The sequence below is a fragment of the Lactuca virosa genome, chromosome 6 (assembly GCF_052849685.1).
Source record: "Lactuca virosa cultivar CGN04683 chromosome 6, Lactuca_virosa_CGN04683_v6, whole genome shotgun sequence".
NCBI lineage: Eukaryota > Viridiplantae > Streptophyta > Magnoliopsida > Asterales > Asteraceae > Lactuca > Lactuca virosa.
The window spans coordinates 212585122-212608481 of record NC_136431.1 but is presented as its reverse complement, the minus strand read 5'-3'; the positions used below and the strand labels follow the sequence as shown (position 1 = coordinate 212608481).

General features: G+C 35.6%; 2 protein-coding genes across 2 annotated transcripts; both read left to right on the top strand.

The window, feature by feature from the left end:
- Positions 1-15949: 15949 nt before the first annotated feature.
- On the top strand, positions 15950-18382 carry LOC145119911 (Aldolase superfamily protein). The gene is made up of 13 exons (XM_079055678.1): positions 15950-16117; positions 16197-16317; positions 16400-16478; positions 16560-16635; positions 16730-16813; positions 16897-17001; positions 17070-17150; positions 17233-17297; positions 17370-17439; positions 17554-17631; positions 17717-17814; positions 17882-18017; positions 18089-18382. The coding sequence occupies exons 1-13, from the start codon at positions 16058-16060 to the stop codon at positions 18233-18235; spliced, it is 1200 nt and encodes a 399-aa protein (XP_078911804.1). The 5' UTR covers positions 15950-16057; the 3' UTR covers positions 18236-18382.
- Positions 18383-19057: 675 nt separating this feature from the next.
- On the top strand, positions 19058-22234 carry LOC145119913 (acid beta-fructofuranosidase 2, vacuolar-like). The gene is made up of 7 exons (XM_079055681.1): positions 19058-19514; positions 19660-19668; positions 19767-20620; positions 20694-20855; positions 20969-21207; positions 21346-21433; positions 21534-22234. The coding sequence occupies exons 1-7, from the start codon at positions 19130-19132 to the stop codon at positions 21810-21812; spliced, it is 2016 nt and encodes a 671-aa protein (XP_078911807.1). The 5' UTR covers positions 19058-19129; the 3' UTR covers positions 21813-22234.
- Positions 22235-23360: the final 1126 nt, after the last annotated feature.

Genomic DNA, 23360 nt, shown 5'->3' with positions numbered 1-23360 from the left:
TGTAATTAATATGTACAAAGTCACAAAGACTTGTCCACAGTCATTATAAGGTATTCCAATGGAGATCAACTCCATGGAAACTAAGTCTCATATTCAAAGTACATTGCTTTGGACATGCTTCTTGCATTAAGTTTTCTAATCTTACACAGATAACTTCCACCTATGGAGACAACTCCATATTCTCATTTTGACTATCACTTCTGAATAAGAGATGCCTCTTTTCAGAATATGTCAATATGGTCCTTCCAAAATTAGCACTATACTTCCAACTGTCCCTGAGCAACCAATCTTTGGTAAACCTCAGATTGTCCTCGACAATTGCTTAATCATTTTAGTCATATCCAATTCTAGACCTTTTCCCTTCTTAATGCCTCTGGCATTTGGAAAAATTTAGAAATGACAAATATTATAGCACATGCAATCGATCCTGTACCCAAAGCAAATGGTACACGATTCATGATGTCTCACATAAAGACATGATTCTAGACCAGTCTTTTGCTACAATATTTTTATTTGCCATGTTTTCAAAATTTGACTATGAAGAGGGATGCTGTAATCATAATCGAATTTTGAGAACGCAATATATAGAATTTCCTTAAGTTGAACCAATCCAACATGAAATTCATATATATATTCTTGACTAAAGATGATTAAGGTCTCAATCTAAGCCTTTAGAACTGAAATGAAGTATATCCTCTCCCTTAATTATAGCAAAACAACTTTTTCAATCCCTGCAGCCTCACGAATTGAAACTTTTGTTTTCTATAATTAACATTGCTAACTTGCAACACTAACAATAATTATCATGCTCCCACTAACATGATGATTATTAGCATAACACTTATGCTCCCACTAGCTTTGACATGTACTCAGAAATCAGCTGGACTTCTAGAAATCAATACTTTATTGACTTCCTTACCAAAGTTCAGATTTCTGATACGAGATGCTTTGATAAAACTTTATCAAAATCATACACCTTTCCTTAGATAGCATGCATGTGTGTCTAAACAATTTCAGAACTATGAAAAGGGATGTCGTAATCATAGTCTCAATTGTTTAGACCTTTTGCCATCTGCTTCAAATCTACTTGGTGGAAGTGTTTCCTCACCATCATTTTCATGAATCGGAGAGAAACCTTATGACCCTTAGATTTTATGGTGTATGTGTTCTTATCCATGTGAATCGTCAAAACCATAGTCACAAGACAAGGATAATGACAAATCCAAACTCATATGGACTGAACTTATGCAATCTTAACTTCTTGCCACCTGGCTGTACAGGGCCTGCCATTGCTTCCAAGTTGTTATGCAACCAATTGAGAACTTTCAGAACTCCTATGCAAAGCCAACTTTAACTGGAATGGGCACAGAATATGTCAACATGATAGGTTATAAACCTCAAGTCGTGTGCTAGTGAAGAACCTCAGGTTTTATTCTTGATTAGTTCTTGAAATTCTTTTTAGGATCTTTAAGACTCCCACTGTCCTCTCGACATATAAGACTATTTTGCCAAATATTCAAGAGATAGTGCGGATTCTTTATCAAGACAAACACTTCACACAATTGGCCTTAGTTGGTCTTTGTTTAATCCAAAACATCACAACTTACCAACTTCAAATGTACAAGAGTAGGACACTTTTACTCTTACATTTGACAAGTGTTATAAACCTTTCTTTAAGATATGTCACTCAACTTATAGTCTTGGAGTATGACTCTAAGACTTGTTTTGAAACGAATTATGACTCATCTTCTTGATTTAACCATTTCAACAATTCATGACTCCTCTTCTTAGTCATAAGAATGCACTAAGATGTCCTTAGAAGACCAATTGTGATGTGGTTCTTTTATCATTAAGATGATCACAAAACATGATACTAAAGTACTCTCCCATCTTTTCAGATTTGAGAAACTTTTATCTGTCTGCCTAATTTGATTCTTCCCATTCGTTCTGCCATACATTGAGACTTTTCCAATGTTTCAGAATTATACTTAAACTTGTAAGTATAACCATATTTACTAAAATTTAGTAAATCATGACGAATAGTCTTAACGAGCTTTGTGGTGGACTTGACCAGTGCACAAGAATGTGTACTCGATCCCTTTAGTCCTTAACTTGACTCACACATCCATGTGAACAAGTCTTAATTTTCCAATGCTTGAAAGTTCTCATTCATCATATTATTCAACTTGCATGATTCCAAGTTTCTATCCAACTGAAGCCTTGGGAATGAGAATCTTTCCTTATTTGGTAAATTATGACACTACCACAAACGAAAGAATCAAGTCCATTTTTTTTCAAATATTGCTATCAATGGAATCATATAAACAACCATTTTTCACAAATGCCACTTGTAAGGATATTTAAAATAAATATAAAATTAAAAACTTTTATTTTATTTCAAAACTTTGCGGAAAAACTTATCCTTATAGTGCAAATGCATACGGAAAAACTTGTTGTTATCTATTCCTAAGCAATATATCATAACTCCTAAGTAACAGCTTCAAAATTCTGATGCGATCGAAATCCACCTACGCGATCAGAATCAGCATATACTTCCTTTAAGCTTTCTCCATATTCTTTGATTCTTAAAACATCAACATGTGACCCGGTCACATCATGTAATGAGGATCTTAGAATAGAAACTTAACAGAGTTAGATAATGGGCTCTACCTGAAGTAGAGTCAGACTTATTGACTTTAACATCCTTAGGTAAACTTGGCAGCTTTGCAATCAACGCCCCTTCCTTTGGCAAAATAAACATATGGACCCTTTGGTAATGGGACTATCTCAGAATTAGCCTTTCTCCTTACCATTTGGTCAACCGGGTTGACTATGACCAATCCCTTTCCATTGGGAAGAGAATGCTTTTTCTGGATTTCCAGTGTCACCATTGTCACTGTCCATAAAGTTTTTGGGAAGTTGATCTTCTAATCAAATTTGCTTTACTATCGTTCCAAATCATTGTTGATTCAGCAGCACCAAGCAAATAGATATGATCATTAAGGTTCATGTCATAGTCTGTTTCATAGTAGTCCCAAAGGAACTCACTATGTGACTTAGAAAGTGATTGAACATCCAACTTTCTCAAGACTTTGACACCCAACTCTCACAGCTTGGCAATATGTGACTTCATCTCTAAGATGTGATCACACATAGACCTTGCTTGCCATTAGGGCTTGAGTGACCTTGAACTTGTGGGTTAGGGAGAATAATTGGAGGAGGTGGAGGAAGTAAAGTTCCAAGAGATTTGGGAAGATCATAGATGTCTGAACTAGACATCTTTTGGGAGATATTCAAGATAGTTGATCTAAAGTCCTTAATATAACACCCAATATGAAATATTAAGGCTAGGATCCAACAACCTATTTATAACTGGAAGAGGGATGCCGTAATCCGAGTTATAAAATAGTTGAAGGTAGGTAAATTCCACCATGAAAAACGAAATAATGTAATTAGGTTTTTAATTGGATTTGAAACTCCTAGATTTTTTTGAGATTCATTGAACTTTTCAATGGCATGTTTCAATCTCGAGTGTGCCCTTCAGGTTTTGTGACTGGGATGCCGAGGATCACAAAACAAGGTGTGAAGTAACCATGCAAATATACTTGGTACCCTTAATATTTACCCCTCAATCGATGTGCCGGTTAACCACACGAGCTCCACCGATACTATGATAAATATTAAGTTACCCTTTGCCTACTTTGTTAAATCCAGGTTAGTGTGCCGGTTAACCACACACGCTCCACTAACGGTTTAAACAAAGTGCAAAGTGTAATTTCATGGATTAGCACCTTATTCACATTTTCCTAAGTAACTAAGATTGGGAATTTATAAGTGTTTAGTTACTTAGTATTTATCATTATTACTTTTAATGAAGGGAGAATTATAGTCCTTGTCCTACCCGTTCGGCTAACGACCCTCCACCAGTCAAGGAAGCGGTGGGTGAGAGTGGACACCCATTAAACTGCCATTTTATAGGCAGTAACCTTATACCCCCCTTATAGACCGGCTTCGTGAATGAGGCCTACTAACGGTAAGACTGACTTGCTCTTATACATATATTTATTATTAACTTATAATACTATAAAGTATAAGGGTTGAATTTTAACTTTTAAAATTCTAAGGGCTAACTTGGAATTAAAGTATTCATGGGGAAAACTTTACAAATTCCAAAACTTGAGGGCAAGTTTTGAAAATATTCAAAACTAATTAATTCCATAACTTATGTGTTTAAAGTAGTTTTAATTAAAAAAAACTCTTCAAGTTCCATAACTTGAGGACAAGTTATGGAAGACTTTAAACTAATAAAAGAATGTAATTTTTCTTTATTTTTGTAACTTATGGAACTAATTAAGGTTACACATTTTATCATTTAATGAAGTTACTCTTGAACCTCCATAACTTGAGGACAAGTTATGGAGTCATAAAACCATTTAATGAGGACAAGACTCTTTATTTTTGTAACCATTGCCAACTTTTTATGAGTTTTATGAAACTTAAATGTGACTTTTCATATAACTTGAGGACAAGTTACAAAAACACATTTTAGAATCAACTCTTAGATTAAAATGGATTGAAAACACATAATCAATTAACTTTTCTATTAATCTAATAAACTCATATGAACAAAGATAATTCACATCAAATTTTTTTTCAAGTAATTAGCATAACTTTTAAACTAATACAATTCGATTTTTCAGCTAATTTTGCAAGTATAACAAGAAAACAAGCATTGTCTCTGATACCACTGATGGGTTTTGCGCATTCTAACACTCCTAAGTGTACATGCAACCCTAAATACCTTGGATCTATGTTTTCTCTATTATACATACAATTATGAACATCCAAGGTATTATCCTAATCTAGCATACAAAATAATAAATATAACAAGATAGAATACATACCTCTTTGATGTAGAATGTCTTCATGAAGCTTGAGTGCCTAGTGCCCCAAGTGTGACACCTCAAATGGTTCACACAACACCAAATACACTTGGAATAACTTGAGAGAAACTTGAACACTCCTTGAAATCGTCTAGCCCTCACACTCACACATTAGTGCACGATTTCTTGAGCCATGGGATTCTTTTATATGGTGGCTATTAGGGTTACACCATGTAACTCATAACTTTACCCATTCCTTATGCTCCATGGATTTTAACCTCCATGGAGTATCCATGGGTCACCCCATGGACGTAGTCCAACATAAGGAATCTTGGATCACAAGCTCACATATATAAGAATGAATGATTTACACAATCAATCCATATATTTAATTAGTCTCCTTTTGATCACTTAATTAATTCCAAATTAATTCTTGATCAATACTAATTAAATAACCTTATTAATATATTAGAACTTATAATATATTAACCAACCTTAAGTGTTATTTCTCTCATTATAGTCTATCCAAATGCATGATGCCATGCAACCCAAATGGACCATGTCGGGTCGGGTCAAGTCTTACCAATTATAGTTATGGACTTAGACATTAATCCAACATGCTTGTGAAGAGGCTGGAAGATTCGTGATGTTTTGTACCCTGCCTGTGGCTTAATCACATCTATCCGATGATCGAAAGTCGTATGAAGTACTCACCACATACTCATCAGGAATTCTTTCAGGAAAGAGAAAATCGATAAAAGTAGAATCAAAAGATTCTGCAGAGTCAGAGGTGACATTTGCAGTAGAAGCGACATTTTCTTCCAGAACCAATGAATCGGCAGCCCCTTTTGAAGATTCAGCAGGTGTGTCATTATCTGATGGTTGGGAATCCGTAGTGCCATCATTTAAGCTTGAAGATTCATTCTGCAGTATTAATGGCTTGATAAATTCAGCGATGATCACTTCTTCTTCATCATCTCTACTTGATCCACACGAGTTTGGATGGATACCTGAAACATTATCATAAAACACATAAAATGGTTTAAAAATTCAGCAAAATCAAATAACCAATCAAGGCCGACTCGAGCGTCTATCTCATTTTCTTTTAGCCAGCGGACATCAAAGGATTCCACGATCTGCTAGGTAGCTTTATTGTAGACCCGATAAGCAGTGCATCCAGTATACCTGACGAAGTAGCAGTCATCAACCTTTGAATTGAACTTTGGAATGGCTTCGAGATGAAGAAGAGTGCATGGGCATCCAAAAGTGCGGAAATGAGCAACAGTTGGTTTGTGACCGTAGAGGATTTCATACAGAGTCTTCATTTGATGTTTGTTGATTAGGATTCAGTTCTGAACATAACATGCCGTATTGATAGCCTCAGCCCCGAAGAACACTAGTAATTTTGATTCAGGCAACATTGTTCTAGCAGCGTCAATTAGGGTTATATTCCTTCTTTCAGCAACACCGTTTTGTTGAGGTGTGCGAGCAGCACTATATTAGCATTGTATCCCTTTTTCAGCACAGAAATGGTCCATAATAGAATTCTTGAATTATGTCCCATTGTCACACCGGATGCCTTTCACCTTCTCATTGGTCTGATTCTAAATCAGGATGATGAACCTCTTGATCAGCTCTGCTGTCTCACTCTTATTCTTCAAAAAGAATACCCAGGTAAAACGTGAGTAATTGATATGTGCATTTTTAGTCATATATTTTGTCTAATATCTTAATACTTTTTGGCTATTTTGTCTCATTAATTGGACAAAAGGTACTTAATTATGTTTAAATTGTATTTTCAGCCTAAAAGACATGCTCGAGTTAAAAAGGAAGCAGGATTAGAAATCGGAAGCTCGGGAATTGAAGAAAGAAGAAATTAAGATAAAAAGGTGAAGGACTCGGCGAGTTGGTCCTCAACTCGTCGAGTAGATAGGAATATTCGCGAACAAATCAAGACTTGTCGTACACGGGTTTTTAAGTGATGGACTCGAAGAGTTGCCCCTGTTTTCAGAAAACTATATAAAGGGCATTAATCCCAGAAACCAAAGATTTCCCCTGGATCTTTTGGCGACTTATCTGCGATTGGAAGGATTGCTGAAGCTCTGGAATTCGAAGATCAACCCTAGAGACCAATTTGAAAGAGATCGAAAGGCAAAACATATTCTCTTTTCTTAATCCATTGTTTACATTATGCTTTTATCTTTGGATTTTGTTTTTTAGATGTTAGCTGCTATAAATATGAGCTAAAAACTCATCACTTCTGTTTAGGGTAGATTAGCTTGTTTATATGGATTGATCAGATAGTACGAGCTTTTGTTGATGCTAAGAACATTGACTGGTCCAAAGAGATCCATATGAAGCAATTGAAGAAGTGTGTCGATTGAGTTGACTAGATTTGGCTTGTGTGGTTTTCGATGATGCTTTCCCTGTGCACAGGCCACATACTTCTCGAAGGTGAAAAAATCTTTAATAGGCAACCCTCGAACAAGATCATTTTTGGCAAGACGATTTAGATTCTTTGCATTTGCATGACCAAGGAGACGATGCCAGAGTATAGCATTCTATTCAGAAGTCTTTGAGAACATGCAAGTAACATTCTCTGGGATGTTGTGATTCATGTCGATGATATAGGCGTTGTTTTGACGTTCTGATCTCACTAAGATCCATTCTTCTGGTATGACGATACCAGGCTTTAGAATTAAGCACTCCTTCTTGGTGAAATGAGTTGAGAAGTCTCTATCGCATATTTGAGAAACGCTCAACAAACTATGCTTCAATTCAGGAACGAAGTTGAAGTTTTCGAAATTCAACACACCATTAGTAACAGTCCCTATTTGAGTGATCTTTCCCTTTTCTCCTCCCGCAAAGTAGACATAACCACCATTAACGTTTTGAATGTCGTGCAGTTGGGATATGTCTCCTGTCATGTTCCTGGAACAACCACTATCAACATACCAATGTCTGATGATATTCCTCCATAGATGTTCCTGTACAAGTTGCGGGATTAATTAGTTTTGGGAACCCATTCCATCTTGAAATTGGGTTGACCATTACTATCAACTCGGGATACTCTTACCCATACCATATCTTGTTTATCAAATAATGATTTCAAAGAATTTGTAGAACTTTTTCGACCAATTGATGATTTAGAAGAAAGGACTTTAGGTACCTATTGGTAATTTGGTTTGTGTACTTTCTTGTTGGACTGAATGGGACCATTTTCACTTGACTTTGGGATGGGAATACCTTTCAGTTTAGGCTTGTATTGTAAGTGTGAGCTAGAAGACGACCCTTGAGATGACTTTGACCTCACCTGATTTGATTTGGTTGAGCCATCTCTTGACTTAGCTTTTGTTTTGTCGTTGAAGGCCTGATTCTTGGCCTTGTCATCATTCCAATTGTTATTATGGGGATGTGACCTTGAAGGATTTCTTTTGGAAGATCTCCCACTTGGCACTTTCGTCCATCCGAATTCAGAAAAGGGAGCATGTGAATGATGTGCATAGTTTCCAGCAATGTGACCTGGAGTCCCACAATTAAAACAAGTCTGTGTTTTCAAGAAACTGTTATTGGAGCTTGGTCCTGGCCCAAAAGAGTCTTGTTTCAAAGAATTTCCACACGCTCATTTACATTTATCAGACTCTTTCACAAATTTATGTGGTTTAAATTTTTCAAAAACAAGACTATTTGAATTTGAATCAAAAGCAACATCACCATAACTTTTAAAAGAATCTAAAACATCATTTTTAATATCTTTGTTCACATAATTATTTGAAACAGAAGAAAAAGAAACGTTAGTCTTTGAAAGTTTTTCAACAGAACTAGCATTATTAATGTCCTCCTTGTCCTCATCTTCCACTAATACTTGATCTGCACATAAGGTAGAGACATCAGTATCGTTCACCTCAACACTTTTAGTGGGGTCAGATTGTTCAGTCTTAACTGAATTTGATACAGGGGGATGGTCATATTGAGCAGGTTTTTCTATTTCTATAGTCTCAGAGGTAGAAATATAATTATCATTAAAAGGAAGTGGAACACTATGATACCCTAAGTCATTTTCTGGTTATCTTTCCATTTCAATTGTTTTTCTATCATAGATTCAACTATCTCACTTGACACATCAAATTTCTTAAAGTTAAATTCAGCATCTTTAAATTTAGCTTTTAACGAATCAAGTTCGGTAATTAATTTGGCAATTTCCTCTTTAGCATAACGATGGTGAACATATTTGGTGCTATATTCCTCCCTAAGCCTAATTAAATCTTTATTTTGAGCATGTAGTTTTTCTTTAAGAGGCTTGTTTACTTTCTTAATTTCATAGATTTCATTTTTAAGATCGAAAACTTCTCTAACTAATAACTCATTTTGCTCACAATATTTATTAACTTTATCTACGCAAGATTTAGAGCATGAAACTTCACTAACCTCTTTGATGGTAGGAGTGGTGGAGACCATGAAAGCGAACTGCACCTCCATCATCTTCTCCTCAGCCAAAACAACATCCTCACCATCTTCAATCTGGGCAAGATTAGCTCCTCCATCTTCAGTAAGATTGAGAGTCTGCATCTGATCTTCCTAGGAAAACTGTTGTGCCACCATAGCATTCTTATTATTCATAGGCGCTTCTCTGTTGTTTCCAGCTGGAACCAAAGCCCTCTCAACATTATACTCCACTCTTGGCTTGCTGCACTCACGAGCAAAATGACATGCCTCGTGACAGTTGTAACACCTCAGCTTACTCTTGTTGAAGCCCACTTTCTTATCCACATTCACTCCCCAGTTATTCTTTCCAGTTCGCTGAGTGAACTTCTTCGCCCTAAACACCACCATAGCAATTTGCCAAGATATGTCCATCTCTTCAACATCCTCATGGTGAATTTGATCGAGTCCTCCAATCATAAATGGAGGAACTAATTCACCGGCAACAAAGGCATTGTAGTATTTCATGAATCCAGCCATCATAGCCATGTTTTCTTCAGCTGCTTTGGCAGCGGATGGAATCTGCGAGGTGGATTTGGTGGTGGAATTAGACGCAGAGGAGTTGGGAGATGTCATTGGTAGACCAAATGATGGAGGAGCATGATGCGATGGTACAACTGAAAATACATTGTTAGAGGATGCTCCTAAGCTTGCAGTTGAGTAGGAATTGACATGATTAATTTCTCTCTGCTTGTCATCCATGCCACATGCCTTGATGATAGTCATCACTTCAGCAAGAGAGAGTTTGCTCAGGTCCTTTGTCTTTTTTATCACAGACACATTCATATCCCAATTCCTGGAAAGTGAATTGAGCAGCTTCTTATTTATCTCAGAGCGAGACAACACAATTCCAGTAGTGCTCATTTATGTGTTGAGAGTAATAAGACGCTGCAACTGGACTTCCAGAGTCTCCCCAAGAGCATGATTAAACATGTTGAATCTTTGACGAAGCAAATCATGTCTGCTTTGCTTCATATCCTCATTCCCTTCATACACCTCAATCAAGGCTTCCCACAGAGCCTTAGCAGATTTATATTCCCGGAAACCTTGAGCAATGTCAGGGGACAAAGCCATGGTAAGAATAGCCAGAGCTTTCTCATCATCTTCAATCTTGTCGAAATCCTCATTAGTGTAATCCTCGATTGGCTTATCAACCATAGCTTCATCATCCAAATTGGTTGTGATCTTGACTGGACCTCTCAGGAAGCTTCTCCACACATTGATATCCTTCATCTTAACATACTTCTCAAATCTGAATTTCCACTCAGGAAATCCATCAGCAGTTAGCAACCGGGGAATTCGAGTTGTTGTCCCCATAACTGAATCAAGATCACTTTGCATAGTTGAAAGAGAGGTGTTGTATGAGTCCATTGAAAACCGAAAAGTATATGATTTAACCGAAAACTACTAGGTTTGACCAAAAAGTCAAAAAGTCAAGATTGTTGACCGAAAACCCGTTGACCGAAAATGTTGACCGAGATCGTTGAACGAAAACTCGATCTGAAATCTTGTCTAACCGAAAACTAGACGTTTAACCTAGTTGCTGACCAAGAACTCCAGTAGCCGCCGAAATCACTTGACCTAGCCGAGAACTTGAACTTCGCCACCGAAAACGTCCAGACCTGACTAAAAAACTCCCAAAAGCACCAAAAACACAAAATTGGAAATTTATTAAAACCAATTTCGATCAAAGTTTCCAATGTAGTGACGAACACGAAGAACAACAACAACAATTTTTCGTCAAAAAGAACTCAAAAACACCAAAAAAAAATTCCAAGAAATGTTTAATATCTTGCCAATTCAATTGATACCAATCATTGCTCTAATACCAATTGTAAAACCCGATCTAATGTATCAATCGAAATCACTAGAATTGGTGCAGAATCCTAATCTAATGATTAACGCAAAACATTTATGATGAATTAAGAACACAATATCGAATCTTCAATGCACACTATATTGATCAATAGTCTAGTACATAAGATCTCTATGTCTCTCGGTTCTCTCTATCTCTCTCTAAACTCGAAATCAGCTAAATTAGAATCAACCAAAACTGAACATGGCTGAATCAATACATTATATATACCTAGACCTAATTACAAAAGCCCAGCCCAAAACCCAACCGAAAGCATCATCAAGCCCACCGAAATCACATGGTGATTTCGGTCCAAACACCACCGAATTCATGGTGTTTTCGGTCCTAGACCGAGAACTCTAAAGCTGTGTAAAGTAAAGTATAAAGCACAAATCATGTCCTAACAATAACCATCAGAGATAAATGGTGCAGGCCCCCACAAGTCACGGTGAATCAAATCCAAAGGGTGCAATGAACGTTTAGAATTTAAATTAAATGATAAATGTTGACTTTTAGAAATTTGACAAGGTTTACATGAAATCGGTTTAGGCAAGACAGAAGTAACATGTAAAACACCCAATTTATTTAGTAATCTAATAACCTCAAAAGAAACATGTCCTAAACGATTGTACCATAATTCAAAAGGAGCTTTCTTCGAAACACCAGAAGTTGCCATGAAATCCATTGGAATGTCTCGGAGAACATACAATTCGTCTTCACATAGGTCCTGTGCGATCACTTGTTTTATTTTCCTGTCCTGAATGTGAAAGAAGGGTTGAGAAAACAAGACATCAAATGGGTGATCTTGCTAATTGATAATAAGCTTTTGGTCAATTTGGGAATAACAAGAACATCACGTAATAGAAGGTTTTTCGAAATAGAAGAGTGACCAATATGAGAGACAGGTAAATGATTACCATTGCCAAAGAGAACTTGCATATTACCAGTGTGAAGAGCCGTTTGAGAGATATTATTAGTACAGGCTGTCATGTGAGTTGTGGCCCCAGAGTCCACGTACCAATTGGGACTTCCATTATTGACATGAAATTGAGATATGAACGCTTGTGCCAAGTTGGAATCATTCACAGGGGCATTATTGGAATAATTGTGCAAGTTTGGGCATGAGGAGGCATAATGCCCATTATTTCAACAAAGCTGACAGTGAGGAGGGTGGCTGCCTCCCCTTCCTCGTTTGCTGTTTGAAAACCCTCGAGCGTTGCCACCATGAGAACTGCCACGACCATGGTTTTTGGAGAATCTGTCCTGTTGAGAAACAAAGGCAACTGGTGGAGTAGTGGTTACGTGTAGATTTTGGAGAAATAATTCATCCCCCTCGGCTTTAGCTACAAGATCACGAAAACTTGGTGTGGGTTTGGAATTACTTATGGCGGTGGAAAAGGTCTCAAAAGAAGCACCCGGTCCACAGAGAAACCAATGGATTTTATCCATGTCATCAACCGGGTATCCAATTGCAGACATGTTGTCACATGAATGTTTAAACTTTCGACTATAATCAGAAACTGAAGAAGTACCTTTGGTCATGGTTCGTAGAGAGTCACGTAGAGAGTGAATATGTTCAACAGAGGAGTTGTTGTATGCTTTTTCCAGGGAAGACCATATGACATATGTTGTAGATAGGCCAAGGATCTCGGTTGTTTCTTTTTCGGTGAGAGATAAATTTAGAAGGATCAATGCACGCTGGTCCAGTTCTAGCCATGTAGAGTAGGCAGGGTTGGGGTGGATTTACCTTCAACCTCAATCTGTTTTGGTGGGGCAATTGAGGTGCCATTAATATGGGAAGCAAGCTTTTGATAGAAAAATAGGGGAATCATTTGATTCTTCCAGAGCAAATAATTAGTAGAACAAAGTTTGATAGGAATCATGTGTAAGAGGGTATTCATGGTAAAAGTGTCGTCCTGTGAAGCAGACATGATGAAGGTACCAGGAAGGAAGAAAAAACGATATAGGGTTTGAGGAAGAAGAAGAAAGACGAAGAGGAATATGATAAGAGAGTTTGTTAGGCCGATACCATGTGATGATAGATTAAATGAACCACACACATAATCTCGTGTGAGCTTTGTATATATAATGAATAATTACAAACTAAAATACAGGATAAATACAACATTTAACAGCTGTAAATCGACATTATCTAGTAGTAACCAGTCTTCATCTCCACTTCCGAATAAGCGATAAATTTAAGGCATCAAGGCTACCAATGCCTAGACCACCTTTGGTTTTAGATAGGGGTGTTCAAAACCGGATATGCAAAAAGTCGGATATCCGAATTTCGGATAGTGTATATTTGATATCCGAATCCGTATCCAAAATTTTGGATATCCAAAATTTCAAATACGGATTCGGATACTAAAATCGAATATCTGAAATTCTTACTTTTGGTCAATATCAAATATCAATCCAATTAATTAAACAAACACTATTAAATTTTATCAGCATTGATTACCAGTTTGAGACACATTAAACTATCAACCACTAATAAGTTGATAGCCTACTTGATTAAACTTAAATTAAACAAATTCAAAACCATTGATCATTAATTTGAGACACATAAAACCCTGAAGCATTGAGGTTGAGGGTCAAGTCCCGTCGTGGACATAGGTGGATTAGGTGTTAGTTTAGGAGTAGAGCATATATATTTGTATTTTTAACGGTTCAAAAATAAATTAAGTATTAACGAAAAATATTAATGATGAAACTCCATTTTTAAAAGCTCAAGGACTCATAAATTTAATTGTTGTATATTAGAATAGAGTAGCATGTTATTTGTCATCGGAATATGATTGCATGATTTAAACAAAAGAAATATCTATCATCTTTAACAATTTGTCATGATATCACCTAGGCATACACATTAATCCTAACATTAAATCTTCTTATTTTATATTTTTAAATAATAGCATAAAATAATAAAAAAACATATAGAAAAGTGTATATTTTTGTACATCGGTTATTCGAAATATCTGAAATTTTATAAAACTAATATCTATATTCGAATCCGAAAAGCGGATATCCGAAACTTCAGATAATTTCAGATCGGATTTCGGATTTTTCGGATTGGATTTTCAGATACGGATATTTTTGAACACCACTAGTTTTAGAAGCAAGAATCAAGTTCTAGGCAATCCAAGTAATTTTTTTTTTCGCTCTGGTCAGAACCCCAAAAGAACTTAGATCGGGTAGACTCTAATTTCTTTTTAATTTGAATCAGCATGCGAAATAAAGAAAGGTAATATATACCAAGAGACCTCAAGAAAGTTGAAACCAACACATAGCGACCACCAATTGAAAGCATACTAGCTTGCCATCTATATACCCTATTATTAAATTTCTCAATTATAGGATCCCAACTTTTGAACCTCGACATATTATTGCCAACAAGGTGACCCAAGTAGAAAAAGGAAAGTTGACCTGCCTTGCATCTAGTAACTCCAGCAAAAATTTTGACATCTTCAAAATCTACACCTACACCATCTAGATTAGATTTATGCATAATAAGCTTTAGGCCAGAGACACGGTAGAAACAATGCAATAATTGAACAATCTCACGTATATTAGAGCGATCTCAATCACCCAAGAATAACACGTCATATGCATAAAGTAAATGAGAAATTTCAAGAGAACTAATCATAGCACCTCAAAAGAACCCTGCAGCTAAAACATCATTGACTGCAACATGAAGAGCCTCCATAACTAAAATAAAAAGAAAATGAGAAAGATGATCTCCTTGACGTAACCCTCTTTAAAGGGAAAACTCCATAGAAGGACTTCCATTGACTAAGACAGAAGTGTTGGCCGAACCAAGCAGCTACGGGCCCACAAACACCATTTGGAACCAAATCCCAAGAAAATCATCACGCGGTCAAGAAAGTCCCAAGATACCAAATCGAACATTTTTTGAAAGTCTACCTTGAAAATCATGAGTTTTTTTTGTACCAATCCATGTATTATAAATTTATAACATTAAAACACATAAAAAAAAACCATTTTGCCTATTTGTATATGAGTCTCTTTGGAAATCTATATTTGTATATAAGTATCTTTGGAAAATTAATTGGTAGATATTAGGTGAATGTTAAAAGTAGAAAGTTACTAAATATAAATCGAAAATTTTAACTTTTATTTATTAGGTGAAAATTAAAAATAGATAGTTACTAAACATAAACCGAAAACTTTAACTTTTATTTATACAAAATTATTCGGCAACAAGCCAACAACTTCTATTTATATAGAAATTTTCTACAATTAATTGGAAGTTTTTAAAAGTATAAAATTACATAAAAACTAAACTAAGTATTAAAAGCTTCATGCCCCTTTACATGGGGCGTTAAGGATTTACATGAGGCGTTAAGGAGGTCAAGTTAGATAGCTGAATATGATCCAATTTTTTTTATTATATATTTTTATTTAAAAATAAAAATTTATAATAACGATAAAGACTTTTTTTTTCTGTTTCGTCTTCGACCTTTAAGAATATTTAATTTCTCAGGATCGGTCATGCTCCCTTATAGTGTATTTTTTATAAACATCTTTTGTTATGTTTAAATTGTTATACGAATTCAGAAAAGTTTACAATTATTTTATAAATGACCGATTGATATTTTATTGTATTAAATGATTAGACAAATCTCATATAAATGGATAAAATGACATAAATATACAGATTTTATGTTAAAAATAAAAGAGAATTTAAAATATTAAAAAAAAACAGTGATCTGTGAAGCAGTGAAGGACTGAAGGGAGTAGAAATATAAAACCTTCTCTCTATCATCTTCCCCAAATTCCACACCCACTCTCTTCACCTGCAAATCAATCGAAAATGGCAGCAGCTGCTTCTCTCCACACTGCTTCACTCTCCTCTTCTTCCACTCTCCTTCAGGTAATGCCCTCACATATCCTCAACAAAATTCTTTTCATTTACTTCTAGTTCACCCGTTGATCAACTCATCAATCACCAGCACAACAGAAGATCAACAATCCCTGTTCGATCCGTATTACCGATTCCCGCCTTCAACTCTCGCAGATCATGCACTCAAATCCGAGCCTCCTTCACCGATTTCTCCGCTTCTCCCAACACCGGTAGATCAAATTTAACTTTCGTTTGTCAAATTGAGGAAATTCTAACTGTATTAGTTAATTAATTTCTTCTTTTAATTTGTAGGTGGAAGGACTGAATTAGACGCTTTATCACGCTTTAGCGAAGTCGTTCCGGATACAGTTGTCTTCGATGATTTCGAGAGGTTGTATATATTCAATTGATGAATTGATTTTATGCTTTACTGTTCTTCAAACTAAATGATTGCCTTCTGAACTACACATAGGTTTCCTCCAACTGCTGCAACTGTTAGTTCATCTCTTCTATTAGGCATTTGCAGCCTCCCTGATACAGCTTTCAAGGTAAAACTTGTGTTTATGTATACTATCAATTTGATTAAACTTTGTTTTCATTTCCAGTTATAGCAATTCTTCTATGTTCACCATTTATGTTTAGGGTGCTGTGGATACTGCATTAGCAGATAAACACTGCTATGGTCTAGAGAGCCCAGAAGCTCGCATGACATGTTTTGTGAATAAGGTAAATCTTCCATTTTTGGCATCAATAATCAACTTTTTACTTTCTTTATTCATTGTTTTTGATGAGTAAATGGCAAACAACAGGCTTTAGTAAATGTTGGTGGTGAGCTATCAAAGCTAGTACCTGGTCGTGTTTCAACTGAAGTTGATGCTCGTTTAGCATACGACACCCATGCTATTGTTGGAAAGGTATTACTACAAATTATAATTCTTGACATTTATACCCTTTATACCCTTTATAAATTACTGATGTGTAGGTTGAGAACCTGTTGAATTTGTACAATAGTATTGATGTCCCTGCTGAGCGTTTATTGTTCAAAATCCCTGCCACCTGGCAAGTGAGTAAGCAATGAGATATTTAAATTTTCTAATTTTTTTTTATGTCATTAAAGTTTTATACAAGATAATTGTTTTCTTAAGGGAATTGAAGCAGCAAGATTGTTGGAATCTGAGGGTATACAAACACATATGACTTTTGTATACAGGTATCAATTATTATTTACTCATTTAACTTCCATTTAAATTTGTCATTTTATTTCTTTTTACTGTTTTTTCAGCTTTTCTCAAGCTGCAGCTGCTGCTCAAGCTGGTGCCTCTGTTATTCAAATATTTGTGGGTCGCCTTAGGGTAATTAAACTATTAATTAATTTTTTACTTTTTATTTTATTTTTTGATATCATTTATTAAATTCCAATATGGTAAAAGTAGTAATTAGTAAACCCTAATTTTATACATTTTAAGGATTGGGCTCGCAACCACAGTGGTGATCCTGAAATAGAAGCTGCTCTTAAAAGAGGAGAAGATCCTGGATTGGCTTTGGTTAATCTCATAACTCATTATTTAATGACAATTAAATGACAATTATAGAAATTGTCATTTAATAAAAGCTCCTTTTTTTTTGTAGGTGACAAAAGCTTACAATTATATTCACAAATACGGGCATAAATCCAAATTAATGGTTGCTTCAGTCCGAAACAAACAGGATGTTTTCAATCTTTTAGGGTACAATTTATTTAATATCATATTATAATTTTTTTTGAAATATATTATATATGTAATAATTTTACAGGGTGGATTATATAATCACTCCATTGAAGATATTGCAAGCATTAAAGGAATCCACTACTCCTGATGATGATAAATATACATTTGTGGAAAGACTCTCCTCAAAATCAGCTGTTGCATATAACTTTACTGAAGAAGAGGTGAAGTATTGACAGAGTATGGATCAGCTCAGGGGTTACTGAAAGAATAACAGTGTATTTGATATTTGCAGTTGGTGAAGTGGGACCAACTTAAGTTTGCGTCTGCGATGGGGCCCGCGGCATTGGAGCTTTTGGCGGCGGGGATGGATGGTTATTCGGACCAAGCAAAAAGGGTGGAAGAGTTATTTGGAAAAATATGGCCACCACCAAATGTTTGAGTGATTTGATCAATATCAAAAGTTTCATAATGGAAATATGGAATCCCATATATGTTTATGTTGTTTGTGGTTTGTAACTTTTATTTAAAAGCAATTCGACTCTTTTTGTATCCTTTGTTTTTTTAATCGTATACATTCCACCAACAATCAATCTCTTGCGAAATGGAGATCACGTAGCAAAAGGATCATACAATATTTCCATAATATTAATATCTTCACAAACATAAAAGAGAATCGACATTACATGTATCCAAAATACAAACATCAATGAAGCGTCTGCAAAAACAACTAAAGTGTATTTTAGTTTGATTATAAATCAAGAAATTATTAAATTGTAATGGAATATTTAGATACTTGATTACCATTTACTTTCTACCAAAGTGTATTTTCGTTTTTTTTTTTTTTTGGAAGATTTAGTATAAGTAATGTCAAATCAAAACTTGCATAGCACTTTTTAATATATTAATGCGCTTTTAGAGGCCTTTAAGATCGATGATATAGTAGACCCGTTCATTTCTTATTTTAACGGATTATTTGATCATCATCATTCAATAACAAAACTCCGAAAACCCCTTGGAAGTACAATTATAATAATCAATAACGATTTTTTGAATTGTTCTAATATTAAAAGTAATTTAAGCTCTACTTCTTTGAAAATATTTTGTTGATGTAAACTACACCATAAAATAAGGAAAATGTCAGAAAAACGCATTCTAACACCTATTTTGTGTTCTACATTTTCTCTCCACCAAACATGTTTCAAACTCTCCCTATATTTCTCCAACACTCTTCTGTTCTACTTCATAAAATTAAACCACCATATTAACCTCAATAAGTTGAAATACAAGCCACCATAACTCCACCAAACTAACAAATGCCATAAAGTTTTAACAAATGACATCTCAAACTTCATCTGATGTCGAAAACCCAACTCACTCCTCTCTTATTGAAGCCGATCACGGCTATGTCCCATTGTTAGATGCGAATCTCCCTTCTCAAGCTCAAGAAAATGACCAACAACCCAGTAAGTCACTTCTACTACTAATATCTGGGTTGTTGGCCACCAGCTTGGTGGTGGCATTGATCGTCGGAAACATCCACATTCACACACATGACAATGATGTTCAATTACCAGAAAGGATGGATCCAGTCGAACAAGGTGTGTCAGATAAATCTTTCATATTACCTGCAAACGTATCTTCTTTTTCGTGGGATACCGACATGTTGGATTGGCAAGCACCCGCCTTCCATTTCTATCCAGGGGAAAATTGGATGAATGGTAAAAATCTCAAGATCTAATCCATTTTTCTATTTTTTTGAAAACAATCCATTACATATATCTCAAGAAATACTAATTTATTTCATTTTCCTTATTTGATTTTATGGTGGTTTGGCTTCGTTTTGATGGTGTAATTTTTTTAAAGATCCAAATGGTAAGTTAGTAACTTATTTACATATTTCTTGATTAAATAACTATTTTCTAATGTTAGGTGATGTTATGGTTCTAAATGTGTAATCATTTTTATGATAGGTCCGGTATTTTATAAAGGGTGGTACCATTTATTTTACCAATATAGCCCTGAGGCAGCCGTGTGGGGTCCAATCGTGTGGGGTCATGCTGTATCAAGAGACATGGTTCATTGGCGACACCTTCCAATAGCAATGGAAAGGGACGAATGGTATGATGTCAATGGTGTTTGGACCGGATCCACAACCATTTTACCAAATAACAAACTTGTGGTACTCTACACCGGTTCAACCAACGAATCGGTTCAAGTCCAAAACCTAGCATACCCGGCCAACCCATCTGACCCGCTCCTTGTCAATTGGGTCAAGGACCCGGCGAACCCGGTCCTGGTCCCACCATCATGGATCGACATAAAAGACTTTCGTGACCCCACCACCGCATGGTTGACCCCCGAGGGTAAGTGGCGGATGGTGATTGGTTCAAAAGTTAATAGAACCGGAATCGCTTTATTGTATGACACCGATGATTTTAAAAGTTATGAGCTTCAAGATGGGTGGCTTCATGATGTCGCTGGAACTGGAATGTGGGAATGCGTTGACTTTTATCCGGTTTCAAAAGATGATTTTGGGCTTGATACCGGGACTTTTGGGCCCGGTGTGAAACATGTTCTTAAAGCTAGCATGGACGATGATCGATGTGATTATTATGCACTCGGGGATTATGATTTGAGGGAGGGAAAATGGGTCCCTGATGATCGTTCAATTGATGTTGGAATCGGTTTACGATATGATTATGGGATTTACTATGCATCAAAAACGTTCTATGATCAACATAAGAAAAGAAGGATCTTGTGGAGTTGGATTAAAGAGACTGATAGTGAAAAAACGGATATCAAGAAGGGTTGGGCATCTCTCATGGTATGCATTTCTTTGGTTAGATTTGTTTTTATGATAATCTTCATTAAGTTTGTTAATTTGTAAATGTTATTAGGCACTTCCAAGAACGGTTGCTCTAGATCCAAAGACAGGTAGTAATTTGCTCCAATGGCCGATTGAAGAGTTGGATAAACTAAGGTCAAATCTTAAAGAGTTTAATAAGGTTAAACTTGAACCGGGGTCTCTAGAGCCACTCTCTGTGGGCCCAACATCTCAGGTATGTTAAATGCAAAACCATAAACTCACAAGACTCTAAACTTGTATATATTCAAAAGACTTCTAGTTTTTATACGTAGATGATATTTTAGTTACAAATTCTCTTATTCACAGTTGGATGTTATGATTGAGATTGAGGTAGATAAAAAGGTTGTTAGCGGTTTAAAGGTAGGATCCAAAGTGCCATATAATTGTGCGCATCATGGTGGAGCCGGTGTGAGAGATGCATTGGGACCATTCGGTTTATTGGTTCTAGCAAACAAGAACCTCACCGAATACACACCTACTTACTTCTACATTGCCAAAGACAAACGTGGAGATCTTAGTACATTCTTCTGTATCGATCAATCAAAGTATTGTTTTTCTTCTCTCCTTGATCATAGACATGTTGTTTGTGCATCAACTGTGTACATTTATAACCAATGTAGCATCTTGGATGGTTTTTAGTCGTTTTTTTTTCTAATTATTAGTTAATGTTACTATTTTGTTAGATCTTCCATTGCAAAAGATGTCGATAAGTCTATTTATGGTAGCACAGTTCCCGTCCTGAAGGACGAAAAATTATCCATGAGAATTTTGGTAATTTTCTTCTTTTTAAGTCATTCATGCTTAATACTCAAAACTATAGATCATAAATTGGTTCTTTAGACTTGATATACAAATGTTGGACTTTTTATAGGTGGATCATTCGATAGTCGAGGGTTATGCACAAGGAGGAAGAACATGCATTACTTCACGTGTTTATCCAACAGAAGCGATCAACGATGATGCTCAAATCTTCTTGTTCAATAATGCAACTAATGTAACTGTGACTGCTTCCCTAAAAGTATGGCAAATGGGTTTAAAGACAAAGAACGAAAGCGGATGGGTTTGGCTAGGCCCATCACTTATCTTACTTGTCGTGTTTGGTTTCGTGCTATGGATGTGGCAAAACCAGAAAAGAAACAACGAGATCTAAAAAATGAAACAGACAGCTTAGCCCATAGCTAGAGCTTGAGCCAATCTGGTCTAGGGTTGGGCTAAACCGAAAAAGAACTTCTTCTTATAGTAATAAGTTGACAAGATTCATCGGTAATAAACTTCATAATGTGAAGATCATGGTCTCCGTGTACTTGAGGAAAAGCCCGTCCAAAAATGAAAAACAACGTATTTACTATTTAGGACACATAATTAGGCTTTCTTTGGGCCTAGTAGGGGATATGGGCTAAAGGTTGAATAGATCATTGTAGAGTTGAGTTTCTTTACTTTGGGCTGGGCTGGCCCATCTAATGCAGCCTGTTACTTGGGTTGCAACCTAAGGAGTTTTGTAAGTTAATTTTTTTTTTCCATACTCGCATTATCCCATATGAAATGTTATATACATTTATGTGAATTTTGTAAGTGTTTGGATTTTTGTTCAATATTCCTAATTATGATATTTAAGAAGACATAAGGAAAATACAAATCAGAAGAAGTAACTTTTGTTTTAAATTTTAAAAATAATAATTATGTTAAGTATGATAAAAATATATTATTTCTTAAAATAAATCTATTTAAAGGATGTTGTGCATTTGTATATACTTTTGGCTATTTTTCACAAATTTGACCTATTTTCCTTTTCCTTTTATATGATTTAGATGAGTGTAGAAATATTTAGTTGTCAATCATGTCGGTATTACTGTGAGCTTTCTTGCATATATGAACAAAAAAAGATTTTGCTTTACATTTTTGCGAAGTATTTTTGACTTTAACAACAAAACCAATATCTTTAATGAATTTATCAAACGTACTTCACATGTAATGTAATATAAGTCGCTACTAGCAGACAACCTTAGTTTTTTTTAACAGAATTAAAAAAATTCCAAATGAAAGATGTATAAAAAACTGAATTATCATATATAATAACATATATGCGGTCGTTTAAAAAAAGAATCTTATCTAATAACACGACAATAAATAAGTATCGACGCATGTGTTTATTGCATTATTGTTTGGTGGCCACATTTTTTTTCTACAGAACCCTTTAGCGTACCGGTGCGACGGAGGAATGTATTATTCATATCTGAATATAAAGATAAGTATATCATCGCGTTTGCCACCCCCACCATCGCAACCACCATCGCCACCACCTCCGCCACCAACCGTCATATTCATATATGAATAATCACTTGAGAATAGACAGATACTCATTCATATATAAATATAATTAAATATTCATCTGTGGATATAAATGTAAGTATAGTCTCGCGTTTACCAACTCTGCGACCGCAACCGCCATTGCCATAGCCACCGCTACCCCTGCCACTACCACTAGGAGTGAGCACCGGAACAGGGTACCCGCTTTTGGAACCGGAACAGGGTACCTCTAAAAACGAAATTGCATGAAACTCATTAGCATGTTAAGCCTTTATAACATATAATAAGTTACGAACTAGTTGGAGTGGAAATTCGGATATTTAATATCCTGTCTTTTAAATTTGAACATTGAATCACAGAACTTTTAAATATTTTTTTTTTGCTATCAAAT